This window comes from Corvus kubaryi, unplaced genomic scaffold (genome assembly GCF_017639235.1).
Source record: "Corvus kubaryi isolate FWS band 111438036 unplaced genomic scaffold, C.kubaryi_AGA036_p1.0 37397, whole genome shotgun sequence".
Taxonomy (NCBI): domain Eukaryota; kingdom Metazoa; phylum Chordata; class Aves; order Passeriformes; family Corvidae; genus Corvus; species Corvus kubaryi.
This window is the reverse complement of record NW_024581136.1, coordinates 17068466-17081687: the sequence shown is the minus strand read 5'-3', so window position 1 is coordinate 17081687 and position 13222 is coordinate 17068466. Positions and strand designations below refer to the sequence as shown.

At 49.1% G+C, this 13222-nt stretch overlaps 1 protein-coding gene across 9 annotated transcripts in view; it reads right to left on the bottom strand.

The window, feature by feature from the left end:
* TNIK (TRAF2 and NCK interacting kinase) overlaps window positions 1–13222 on the bottom strand; it is a 151383-nt gene extending 138161 nt beyond the window's left edge. For 7 of the 9 annotated variants that reach the window (XM_042042127.1, XM_042042126.1, XM_042042133.1 and 4 more), the window contains exon 1: window positions 12960–13222. In XM_042042127.1, coding sequence (XP_041898061.1) covers window positions 12960–13016 — 57 coding nt within the window. In that variant the 5' untranslated portion in view covers window positions 13017–13222. The remainder of the gene's footprint in view (window positions 1–12959) is intronic. The other 2 variants (XM_042042134.1, XM_042042132.1) reach the window with 1 other exon arrangement.

The window sequence follows — 13222 nt, the reverse complement described above, 5'->3', positions numbered from 1 at the left end:
CTCCCACAGGTGTGACCAGGGCTGCACTCCCAGGGTCTCACTTACAGCACAGCTCCTGACTGGGTCCAGAAAGGGCTTCTTCTGGTGTTAAACAGAAACTCCCACTTGGAAAACAACTGAATAGCAACAAGCAAGCTAGTATTTCAGCTCTTTTGGGAAGGAAATAGAGTTATCCCATTGGACCTGTTCCCGTCTTTCCCAGCTGCCTCAGTTAACCTTGAAGGCAAATCACACCAACCACGCCAGTGCCAGAAACAGCCAAGCACCAGCTGGAACCACTTCAGTAGAGCAAGACCTCTGCCCCTAAGATTGGTCCACAAACCTCCTGCTTTGTCCCAAGTGGCAAAAGACAGTGCAGCGAAGGACAGAGGATATGTCCACTCTGGTCTAGCCATATGGAGCAGAAAGGTCTCAGAGGAGCAGCCGGCTCAAGAACTTGAAGAAAAAACAAAGAAGGCTCAGCTCTTTTTAAGAGGAAAATGTCCCATTGTTCCATAATTAATGGAAAGCAGAAGAGGTTTTATGGACTCATTGAGAAACGAGGGTGAGCATTAGAAAGCACTTTTCAGTATTTCATGATCACAAGGTGAGCTGCTTGCATAATACTGACAAAGAACATGAATGCTGATATCACAAGGCAGTTATGAAACTTGGGCTTTAAATACTGAATAACAATAACTCAGTAATTAAGTCTCATAAGTAATTTTTTTCTTCTTTTCTTTTTTTTTTCCTTAACTGCAAAGTAGATGCTGCAACCTTCAGCTGAGGTATGACTGTCCTCTCTGGCAAGGTGCACCCATGATGGATGTCCTCTGCTCCCACCACCTCACAGCACCAGGGATCCATGCCACCCCAGAGCCTCACTGCCAGTCACATCCCTTCTTCAGGCCTCCCCCTCCTTCAGGGGAGGCTTCAAGATCACAGCAAGGGACAGGCTGTGAACCTGTGAGGAGCAGGAGGATGAGGGAATAAACCTGAATAACTGCATTCTGCCAGTTCACTGCTAAACCGCAACAAGCTCTTCAGTCCTCCTCATGATGTTTTTTGACACAAGCCCACATTCTTGTGAATTACTCCACTGTGACCAGGACACAGTCCCCTGAACAAGACACACAATATAGAGCAGCAAAATGTCATGAAAATCAAGAGCAAACGAACACAGAAGACAGTCCCTCCCCCTAACACCACTTCTATTTTTAGGCAGCCATATTAGCTTGGAGCAGTTTTACTTGTTTCTGATAATGAGCAGAGCTTTTGCATCTTCTCTTGAGGACATTTCCTCTGTGCAGGCACTTTGCTTTACACCAGCAGCACGGAAGAGGTCACGACAACAGGCAAAAACAAACCCACAATTTATTGAGAAACCAAGTTCAGCTTTGAACTTATGCCCTTTCTCACTGGATAACCATGCTGCTCCATTTTTGGGGGGCTATGGTCTGCCCACCTGCCAGGCATCCCTCCAGTTCAATCACATGGTAAACCTTTGCCTGGGCAAGAGGCACTATGAGAGCTCCTGAGAGCTCCCACAGCAGCGGGAGCACTACGCCAAAGAGGGAACTTGATAAAGAATAGGGCGATCATTATCAAACGAGCAAGACAAAACGCAGATGTGGTGAAGATCTGGGTCTACTGCACTGGCAGCTTCTCTTCAGGAAGTAACATTCCTCCACACCTCAGAGAGAACCATTCCTAAGGTACTACACACCATTTTCTGCAATACAACCAACTCGTACATTCAGTACATAGGGCAGGCCTTAGACTGCCTTCATAGGAACATGCAAGTGCAAAGTTCTCTCCCTTCAGGTCCATTCTTCCTCATCCCCTCATGCCTCAACGTTCCTCCACAGCCCTTCACCACTACCATCCTGTCTCCTTGTGCCCACACTGGTACTGTCTAAGGCAGCAAGATCCTGGATGGATGCTAGATCTGTCTGGACTGCCAAGGCAAAGTCCAGAGGGCAAAATACACCGTGGAACAGGTGGCAGAAGAGAGGGATGGTAGAGGTAACGCAGCTTTTCACTTGGAAAATGAAAGCATGGCACAAGCAGCTCAGGGATCTGTTTTATCACTTGGGGAAGAAGGCAGGCCTCACACATTTATCTCCATTTTTTCTTCTGAATTTTCAATAAACTACTTGAAGTCTTCTATTTGCCCTTTGGATTATGATCTTTCAGGAAGGCCTTTTTCCATGCTTCTCTACAATTATGAGATCTAGGGGAAAATACTCCCCTTTCAAGTTAACTTTGTGTGTCAGCATTTCACAGAATTTCCTGACTACAGACAAAATCATGAGGCTTTTGTCAACTGAGAAACCCCTTCCCGAGCACAGGAGCTGATCACTCCTTGGTCAGCTCCTGCCCCTGGTCACAAGCACCTTCACACCAGGCTCTCACTTTCTTCTGTGGATTGTGAAATCTCATTTATTGAGGAAAAACACTAGTTCACTAAGAGGAAGCATTTAAGACATCTAGTAGATGATTAACAAGTGAGTGCTCAAGTCAATTGCTGCAGGAGCACTGTGAGTTCCTTGAGGCCATAAAAAACTTCTCACACTGCAGAAGTGAAGAGTTCATGGAGAAGCTGAGCCTGGCCAAGCCCTCACTGCACAGGACCACAGGGCCACAGACTGCAGCTCCTCACCTCCCTCCCCCCTGCTTCTGGCTGCAGGTCTCCAGCCCAGGGCTCTGCATCATTGGTGGCCCAGGAACCTTCCCAGAGTTATTTTATTTCTACCTTCCCACTCTCCCATTGGCTAGGTTGTCCCCAAGACCTCCCTCCCCATGTTCTGCAGAGGTGGCCATGGCTTTCCATGCCCTCTGCACAGCTGAGCACCCACCCACCTCCCTCCCTCTCTCCCACCAGCAGGCACTTGTCCTCTGGCCAGCTGAGCCATCTGGCAGGAAGGAAAGTTATCAGGGTCCCCACCCTCGGGCAACATCATGTCAAGGCAGTGCTGGGGAGGAGAGGTACACAGTGTTGTGTGGCTCTTAAACCAAGGCCAGAGAAGTAGCATTTCTGCTCAGGACCTTTGCCTTTCCATGCCAGAGTCACCCAGAGCAAAGTAAAGGTGCTTCAGCACTCTTAAGTATCAGTTACTTCTAGGCAATAATATCCTGAGCACTGTTCTTCATCCTGGCTTTTACAGCGCACAGTGAAGAAGTTACAGGGATTTGGCACTTTTTCCTTAACAGGCCATCATTAACAAGTGACTCATATTATATTGCAGCATGAGTCATCTTGGCAGAGGTCACAAGCATAAGTGACAACTAGTCTTCAATTATTTCCTTCAAGTTGAATTAAAGGTGTATTGTTATGCTAATTTTACATCTGCTCCATCCTATCTTTCCTTCCACTGTCTCCAGAGCAACCTGGAATTTCAGCTCGTGGTCCAAACTAGCTCTGGAAGAGCTCTTGCACCATGGTGTTGTTACAGGTTGTCACAAAACATGGAGATGCCAATGGAAAGCCTTCTGGATGGGCTTTCAGCTATGGCAACTAACAGCTAAAGCATCTCTCCATCCATCCATCCCTCCTCCCATTGCTGCTCCACAAGGACAACGAGCTGCTGTCCCTGCCATCTTCCTGCTCTGTTCATGCTTTACTGTAGCAAATGCTCAGGGATCTGGGGCTTGCCCACAGCTCAAACACAACCACCTTCAGGCTGCCACATCACGTCCCTGGCTCCAAGAGCAGGGGCAAAGCTCAACAAGCAAAATCACTTCAAACTGTGCCCAGCATCACATTGAATACTGCATCATATTGCATGGCTGGTATAAGAAAGGACATTTTCAGCCATTTTCCATTTTCTAGCCAGGCAGCCCCATATTTCAGCCTCTCCTCTTCACTCACCCCCCCCAGAATGAGCCCATCACAGGTCCCCAACCAGTGGACCATCCCTGCCAGGGCAGGGCACAGTCACTGCAGGACACTTGGCAAGGAGAACACAGTTTTGCCCATTAGAAAACATGGCCATTACCAGCCTCGTCACCAGTGGAGCACTTGTTTACATTTAGAGCAGTCAAACACAGTCACACTGGCTGCGAGGATCACTTTGGAGAGCATTTGTAAACTGCTCTCACTACTGGAATCCCATTTAGCTATTATAGCCTCTTCAGCCATACTAACACACCGATCCCCACAGAATAGCAATGGGAAGAGCAGAGTCATCACACTATTTACTGAAGCTAATCAATACATAAAGGCTGAAGATTTATTGCACTGAAGACAGCCTGTCTGCATGGCCAGAAAACACATTTAAAGTCCTTTTCATTTTGCTGCTTTGGCCTCTGGTTCTCCTCCAAAAACATTTGCCTTGCACACCCATCTTTCTTTTCTCCCCAAATCGTGGCACCTGCAGACGCACGAGAGAAGCCCCTTCCCCAAACACCTACCACGAGTATTCAGTGGGACCATAAACCACAAACCCCACAGGTTTAAGGGCACTGCACCTTCTTTCCCAGCCATGTTTCACGGCTGTTTTGGCATCTCCTATCTGAGTGAGCCTGGAAAATTCTGGCCTGTGTTTTGAAGAAGGTCTATGTGCCAGGTACAGGGACACAAGCTGTGCCACTCATAGCCACACCCTGCTGTCCTGTTCCACTCAAGAGGGAACAGTTGGAACCATGCTTATTTTTATATATATTTATACACATTGTTTTTATATATATAAATACAAGAACTTTGTAAGTGCCCCGCAAAGCCCACAGCATATCCGACTTGCTGTGTTTTGGGGGTGACCTCCCACAGTGCTGAGATACCACCAGAGTTTCACAAACAGTGAGGTACACTGAGCTGCACCATCAAAACTCATTCTCTGGTTTCATCCTGGCTCATGTTTTGGGGAGCAGTAGCCTGGTAGGCAACAGCCATCAGGCTTAATGCTCCTGAAGTACCCATGTTAATTAAAGCAACATCTGGCAACTAGACACGTTTGTTTTCGTCACTGTGGCAGCTATATGGCCTCAGTGTAATTGAATCACAGAATGGTTTGGGTTGGAAGGGACCTTTAAGCTCATCCCCCACCATGGGCAGGGATGCTACCCACCAGACCAGGTTGCTCCAAGCCCCATCCAACCTGGCCTTGAAAATTTTCAGGCCTGGATCATATGCCACTTCTCTGGGCAACCTATTCCAGTGCCTCACTGCCCTCTTAATACAGCTAAGAAAGATTGCAGTGAGGTAGGGAGGAGACCTGTGCCTTCACTTTTGCCAGTTTATCTCAAAATCACACTCAGCTTTTATGCTTTTGTATGAAAGAAAAAGGAAAAGGCAAATATATTCTGATTTACAGGGAGATTTCTATTGTTGCCTGGACATCAAACAGCACCCAATTAGTCCTGCAAGGATCTGACCCACAAATTATGAAAATAAATGCCTCTGAAGCTTTGATCTCATGTATTTCTATAGCATGCTACAGCGGTTATTAGACACATTTTATTAGGCTCAAGCTGTGCGATCTTTTCCTCAGCAAAGGCTTTACCACCTCCAATGCATCCTAAAGTCACCATCCAGCGGATTAAGGGCATGATCCCAAACAGTCACTTCTGTCATGCACTAAACACATGACTCAGCTGGCAGCAGGCTTTTTCCTGCTGAGTTTCAAAATTAGGAGAAAAGGGAGTTTTTAAAAGGAAGGGGAGGGGAAACCGTCAGCCACATAAATTATTTACTTTTTTTGTTAGCTTATAAAGGAATATGCATGTGAGGCAATATCCCTGGCTTTTAAAGAGCGCTGCTTTTAGAACAATTTACTGTTCTGAAAGCAACACTTTCTGCACCCTGAAATACCACCGCTGGAGGGAACAAGCAAAAACTGTAACAAAAGGTTTTGTGCGCTCTGAAGCTGAAAACCACACGTGCGCTCAGGCAAGCAGAAACACCCACCCTCGCTGCAGCAGGAGCGCTCAGAACCAAGAGGATGTTGAACTTGCATTGCTCAGGCTTTGCTCGGAGGAGCAGCTCACTGCTCACAGCTGCACAGACCAGGCAGGGACCACATCTGCCAGAGGCTAGGGCTGTTTTCACCCCAGTGCATCCATAGGAAGGATGGGACCATGTCACCCACCCAGGCGTCACTGACTGGCAAAGGATGGTGTTTCCATGAAGCCATCAGCTTCTGACAGGGCTCCTGTGGCAGAGCACAGCTGGTTACCTGCAGCAGAGCCAAGGGAACCCCTTCTGCTGGTCGGGGTAACTCAGCTTCTGAGTGTGGGGCAGGACATGCTGCTGGCTCCCCTTGGGTGGAAGCAGGAGCTGGGATCCAACCTGGCCACTCCAGTGCTGCCCACCTGATTGCCATCATTTACTACCAACACACAACCTTGAACTTCTGGCAAGCACTGCAGCCAATTAACACGGAAAAGCGACATTCTGGATCAAAGGGAAACGTTTTCTGATTGGCCATTACAAAATAAAAATCAGGCGTGCAGAGAGATAGAACTGAGTGCCAACTAAACTTCTTATCAGTGTTTTCCAACCTTGGTGGCTTTTCCTCTCCTTTCACTAATGAGCCACTGGAGGAGGTCCCCAGGGCTGGGGGCCTACGTGCTGGGCATCCTCATCCTATTACAGGAAGGGGATGCTCAGCCCCTCACAGGGCTCATCTAGAAACCGCCATGGAGGAGGAATGCAGGGAGAGGGGAAGTATCCATTTTCCAAGCACCATGTTCCTTAGCCAACACTCCTTTAGAAATCATGAATGATTTACATGGAAAACATCAAATCTCACTTATGTAAATTGTTTTCCTGAGCCCGGAGCAGACTGACCATCAGTTCCAACGTGCAGCCACACTTGAAAGTGACAAAACGGGACAGGAGAAGGGGGTTGGGGAGAAGGAAATTAAAGCTACTGGCTTTCTAAGTGGGAAACACAACCTCTCACTAAACGGAGCTATCAATGACTTACACTAGTGGGTTTTGACCTGCAGCCTGCTTTAATGGCTGTGTGAAAGGTAACAAGAAGGCACCTGAGCATCAGCAAACAGAAAACTCATGTGGTGGAGGCTCTACATCTGCAGAGCAGTCAGGGCCAAAAAGGTTACGAGCAGGGAGAAAAAATCAGCCAAAACCTTGGGAGGGGGAATGAGGGTCTGCCTTTTATTCTGCAAGGCTCACAGCCTCTTCTGTAGCTGGCAGTAAGGGAAAACAGCATGTGTGCTCCCCTGGCAGCCCAGGGCAAGCAGCTGCCTTCAGGTGCTAGGTCCTGAGCCCTCAACACCATCCTCCACACCCCAAGGCACAACAGTTTTTGCCAATGCTGTTTCTTCACAACAGGCACCCTTTTGCCTGTTGGTAGTTTTTTACCAGGGGAAGCACGGGAAATCTAGCAGGATTCTCCCCATTTATATATGAGGCATGAAGAAATGAGAAAGGGATCAATACCCCGTCCTTGGTCTGCAGGTCAGAGTCACAGAACTCCCACTGGTGTCTATAATTACTCTTCCAAAGGGTAAGAGTGCATTAGGAGGAGTCAGGCACGGGTTTGCACGGAGCAGCTCTGAGCCTGAGTCCAGGAGGTGATTGCAGCTTTCACCTGACCTGGCCTTACGTGAATGATACTTTCCAAGGACCTTTTCCACAGATGGGTGATTCATTCATGGGGATTCACCTACAGAAAAAATGGAAACTGTTTCCTCCCTCACCCCATACAAACTGCACCACTACATCTACAAGCGTGGCAGATAAAAACTACCTTCACAAAGCAAGGTTAAAAACCTCTTCTAACTCTTCCTTGTCACATGGATTAAAAACAGACCCTTTATTTTAAATATGCACACCAATCAAATGCTCTTTGTTGCTTCAAAGCTCGATTCAACAAAGTGCTGGTGCTCAAACTTCAGCCTGCTCAAGCATATATTTTGCCATAAATTCACTCCAAATTATTAATTTTTATGGCTGCCCACCAAAGGAACACTAGTGAGAACAGAGAACTCTCCATGCTTTCAAAAACACCATACACTACTGTATTGTGGAAAAACTGCAAAGATGAGGAAGAGTAACCAGTGCTGAAGAGTAACTGCAGAAAAGCAGCAGCTGGGCTGCACAACTCCAAAAGGCAGAGGAAAGAATACAATCAACCCCAGAGAAAGATCTGACAGAAGACAGACCCTTTTCTGTTGGAACTTTTAATGAGCACACACAAGAATATGCACAGGTTGCATAGAGGATGCATGCCTGCACCAATGGTTCAAGGAATGGAGCTGGACATTGCCATCCCTTTGGGATGACTTAAATTAGAGGAAAGATTTAGATCAGATGTTAGGAATAAATTATTTTCTCAGAGGGTAGCAAGGCACTGAAACATAAAACCCAGAGAAGCCGTGGATGCCCCATCCCTGGGAGTAGTCAAGGCTAGGCTGGAAAGGACTTGGAGCAAGCTGGTCTAGGGGAAGGTGTCCCTGCCCATGGCAGGGGTTTTGGAACTAGATAAGCTTTCAGGTCCCTTCAAACCCAAACCATTCTATGATTCAGAGACCAGTATTCTGCTGCAAAGTTTTGTGGTTTAGAACTCAAAAGGCTCCAAAACAGACAAAGTACATGGATACTGTCATGGTCCATAGCTTACACATGCACTGAATGACACTGGAAGAGGACAGATTAAGTCCCTGATGGAATACTCCTCAGAGTGTCTTTCCTCGGGAACTGTGAATAAATATATTTATTTGTTGAACATCTGCCCCAAATTTTGCATGGTAGCATTATCACGTAAAACACAGCAAAAAAAAAGCTTTTCATGTCTTGTTTTTAATCTCCAGAAGTCATCTCCAGTCAAGTTTGTTCCTATTTCTATTTAGGAAGGTGACCTTTACAAAAGCTGCCCAAATTCTGTTGAGCTACAGAGTTTTTCTAAAAGACGGTGGAAGAAGAAACCTAAAATAATGCTGCCAGGGTAATGCTCCTGAGTGGTGGCTCGCAGTGCTTATCCCCCATTAGAACTTCTCCTAAATCTTTAATGATGATGAAATATGCCATAAACTGGCAAAGTTCTAGAAACAGGACAATGCCAGCATGTTTGAGTTTTGTGGGTTTTTAACATACCAGCTTTTATCTTCATTGACAGTGATCAACTAATGCAAACAAATGGCCACTGAAACTTCACTTTTGTACAAAACAAAGCTAAAGGAAGAGTAGTGACATTTTTGGGTTTCATCCAATTCTTCCCAGCAACAGCTAATACTCACCGGCTCCTTAAATTCTGCACTGTCTCCTCTCCAAGCCTAAGCATGAAAGGCCAGGCTTTTCCAAAACAACAAACGATTTTAGGATACAGTTTCCAGAGAATGCATGGTCAGCACTTCACTAAAGTAAATAACAAAAGCCTCGGTTTTGTTAATGAGTTCAAAACAAAAGCAACATCCAGGTACGCGAAGAAAACAATTGCTTCTTCCCCAAAAAGGCTCTTTTTAAACTCCCTGCCTTGCAGGAAACCCTGAGCCAAGCTGTACATCCCAGGTGAGCCTGGTGACCAATGCCCAGGGCAAGACCCTGCCTGGGAGACAAAGAAGAGCTGTGAGCGGGGGGGGGGATTGCTGGCCCCAAATCAGTCCCAACCCAGGGGTTATCAGCTCCCTGGGAAAGGTTTTCCTCCCTGAGATCTTCTATAACCTCCCACACACCTCACAAAGCAACTCAAATGAATCCAGGTGTGGCAGCTACTGCAGAAGAGCCCACTGCCACCGCTGGTACATCAGCCAGAGGCCCAGCCCTGCAGATGGATGCAGCAGAGGAAAAGCTATTGACCTGAATATTTGAGAAGGATCAAGGCCACTGCCTTCAGCAAGAGATGACGGGCTCTTGCATTTTCTGAGACAAAAAGAAAAGCAGGGGAAAAAGCACCAAACCCAGCCCCATCTTTCTGCTCTCTCCTATTGGAATCAGCTGTGCATATACCACCAGAGACCACAGCCCACTTCATCCCTCCTCATGCTCATTCTCATTTTATTGCAAAAATCTGTTTCTCCAACATGCCTGTCAACAGCCTGTGTGAATCCCTGCGTTAATCATTATTCTGCTAATAACACCACCAGGTCATCCGGCTATTAAACATGCTGAGTGGACTAGCAAAAATATCTCCTTGCCCATACAAAAGAACATTACAATGTAGTTTATCTTATCCCCTTGTCAGTATAATATGCAGCGCTACCTGTTCGATGGCCTCGTTGTTTTAAGTTACAGTTTTCTGCAACATTAACGATCCTCATTACCAGCACCACCACTGCAAGATCTCTGGTTTAAGAATCCTTCCTATCCTGGCACCATCAGCCCTCTGCACCCACAAGGGCACTCCTGGGTACCACAGCAATGAGCACGGTGCCCAGTGATGGACAGAAACATGTCACAGAGAAGGCAGGAGCCAGCCCCAAGTGCACTTACTCGATGCACCAGGCCGTGCATTTTAATCAGAATTCAGTGCTTTGTTCCTGGCCCAGCCGCCAGCACGTCAAGCAGATGCACTGCTGTGGTGGAGCCCGATTGACTGGCCAAAATAAACTCTACAGTGTGGCAAAAACAGGAGCTCCTGCCACCTCCTATGTCACCTTCCAGCCCAGATCTACAAATCCCACCCTATAAGCCCGTGGTCAGCAGCAAACTGAAAGGAATGCTGGTGTGCAGGGTTCTGCTTGTGCCATGCTCAGCCCTCAACAGCACACTGCCACGCTGCAAATCCACCTCCCTTCCTTGGGACAGGAGGAGGGATGCCAAAGCAAAGGACAGAGCAAACTGGGAGTCAAAGGTCCACCTTTCTTACACACATTTGCCTGTGGCTCATAAGCCCCAGCCTCCTGGAACATTTCAGTGAGTCAAACTCAGAGATAAGCGTCCTGAGCGCTTCCTTTCCCCGCTGCTGGGAACAAATCATCCCCTTAGCCAGATTTTTGAGTCACTACCTGCTCCCAGCATTTCACAGAGTCACCCCTCACCCCTTTAAACACACAAGCAGCACAAGAGCAACATCTCCTCCCCCCAGACTCATCTACAAACCCGCAGCAATGTGACACTTCTTTTTTAATACATAAAAATTTTGCAAGGCTTGGGGAATTACTCCTCCCTGCCATGTTTTGTGCTCAGGCAGCAAATTTACTATTGATTTCTGATTCAGACCCCATGGAATGATTCACGCTTCGTGCCCTATCTGCTGAATTTACGACCTTTAACAATTATTCTAAGTGCTAGAGGAGCTTAGTTTAGAAGAAGATCTATTCCTTGGCAAATTAAGTTCCTATTCTTGTCTCGCTTGCAAACCACCACATCTCTCATAATTTACAGGAAAGTGCCATAGCAGGTCTTTCCCCTGAGAGGGGGCAGAGGCCTGAGTGGCAGCAGCCCCGTGCTGGCAGACTGGCCACCACTGGGCAGGGCAGCAGGGCTTTGCTGTCCCACCCCGCTGTCGGTCGGGGTTTCAGGTCCCCTTGTCTCCGTTTATCCTGAAATGCCAGCACTGCTTTGCTCACCGACCAGGCGCTGCCGCTGGGTCTCAGCAGGAGGGAGGGAATATACATTTCCTCCTAAAGTGAAAACAAAACCCTGACTGTATATGGTGTGCATTGCTATTAAAAAGCCACAAACAGGAAAAAAAAAAAACCAACCCCAAACCTAAGCACGTGTGGCTACAGTTTTAAAAAGAAATGGTACCCTAGTTCAAATACAGTTCCCGACACAGATGTTAAACAAAAAATTAAAATAAAAAAACAGAGGGTGGGGAAGGAGGAGAGGGCCCCCTCCCCCCCAAACTATACTGTTCTCCTGGAATAACTCCACCGGCTTCAGCAACCTTTCTCCCAAGGCACCTTCCACCTAAGAGGGGAAACCAGCTCCAGGTCTGCTTTTAAGGCAGATGGTTCCCCCATTCCAATCTCATGTACACTGTGTATTGCTGAGCAATCATCTACACTATTAATCAACCAGAAACTCACCAGGAAGAAAGTAGGGCAAGTGAATAAAGATAGACTTCTCCTTTTTTTTTTTTTTTTGCACTGAAGCAAATAATATTTCTAAAAATACACTTGTTCAAGTCTTCAGCGGATTCTGCCTAATTTTATTTATTTGTCTATGCCAGCGGGTTGCGAGGAGCAGCCTGGCTGCTGCCTCCCGCATAAATGCTGTTTCTCTCAATGACTCCCCGTGCTCGTTCCCAACGAGCTGTTCTTACGGCCAGAAAAATGGAGAAAGGGGGAAAAGGAAGAAAGTTACAGGAAAAATGGACCGGGGGGACATCAGGCCACAGCCCACGCCGAGGCTGACACCTCTGACGAGCCTGACATTTCAAGGGTACACGCTGGGCTTCATTTTCCAGGGGGGTGAGGAGGAGGCAGCGCGCAGGGACACAGCGGGAGAGAGATGGAGAGAGGCTGCGGAGCCGGGGCGAGGAAAGAGGGGTCTGGGGCGCAGCCCCGCACCCCGGCGATGCCCGGCCCCGCGGTCCCTGCGTGTCCGCCTGCCCACGCGTGCTGCCGGGGGGGAGATCGGAGCGCGGCAGGGTCCGGGGGGCACCGGCCCCGCGCCCCCCTGCCGCGGGGACCCGCCCGGCCGCACGCACCCGCGTCCCCGCCGCGCTGCGCGGGTGCGCACACACGGACACGCACACACGGACACGCACACACGGACACGCACACACCTGCGGGGGCACGGCCGTGCCCGCAGCCCCACGCGGCGGGTACACACACACACACACACACATGTGCGGATGCACACACGTGTGGATGCGCGCACACGCGGCGGCGGGCATGCACATGCACGCGCACACGGCTATCCACCCGCATGTACATACGTGCAGGCGCACATCACACACACATGCACACACCGAGCCCCTCGGCCCCCCCAGCCCCATCTCCCCGCCACCGGGGGATGGATGGACGCATAGGTGGATGGGTGGATGGATGGCTGGCTGGCTGGCTGGATGGATGGATGGGGGGGTGCCGCTCCCGCATCCCTCCCCGCGAGCCCCGGCCCGGCGCCTCACCCGCAGCGCCGAGAGGTCGATCTCGTCCAGGCTCCGCGCCGGGGAGTCGCTCGCCATGTTTCCGCCGCCGGCCAGGCGGCCCCGCCGCCACCGAGCGGGCAGTGGCGGCCGCCGCGGCGCTGGCGCTATTTAATGCCTCTCCTCATGCGGGGCGCCGGGAAGGAGAAGCCGCCGCCGCCGCCCCTGCCCTTCCGCCCGCAGCGCGGCTGGCTAGGGGCGGCCAGGCAGGCAGGGCTCGCCGCGGGCTGCGTCGGGATGGCGGC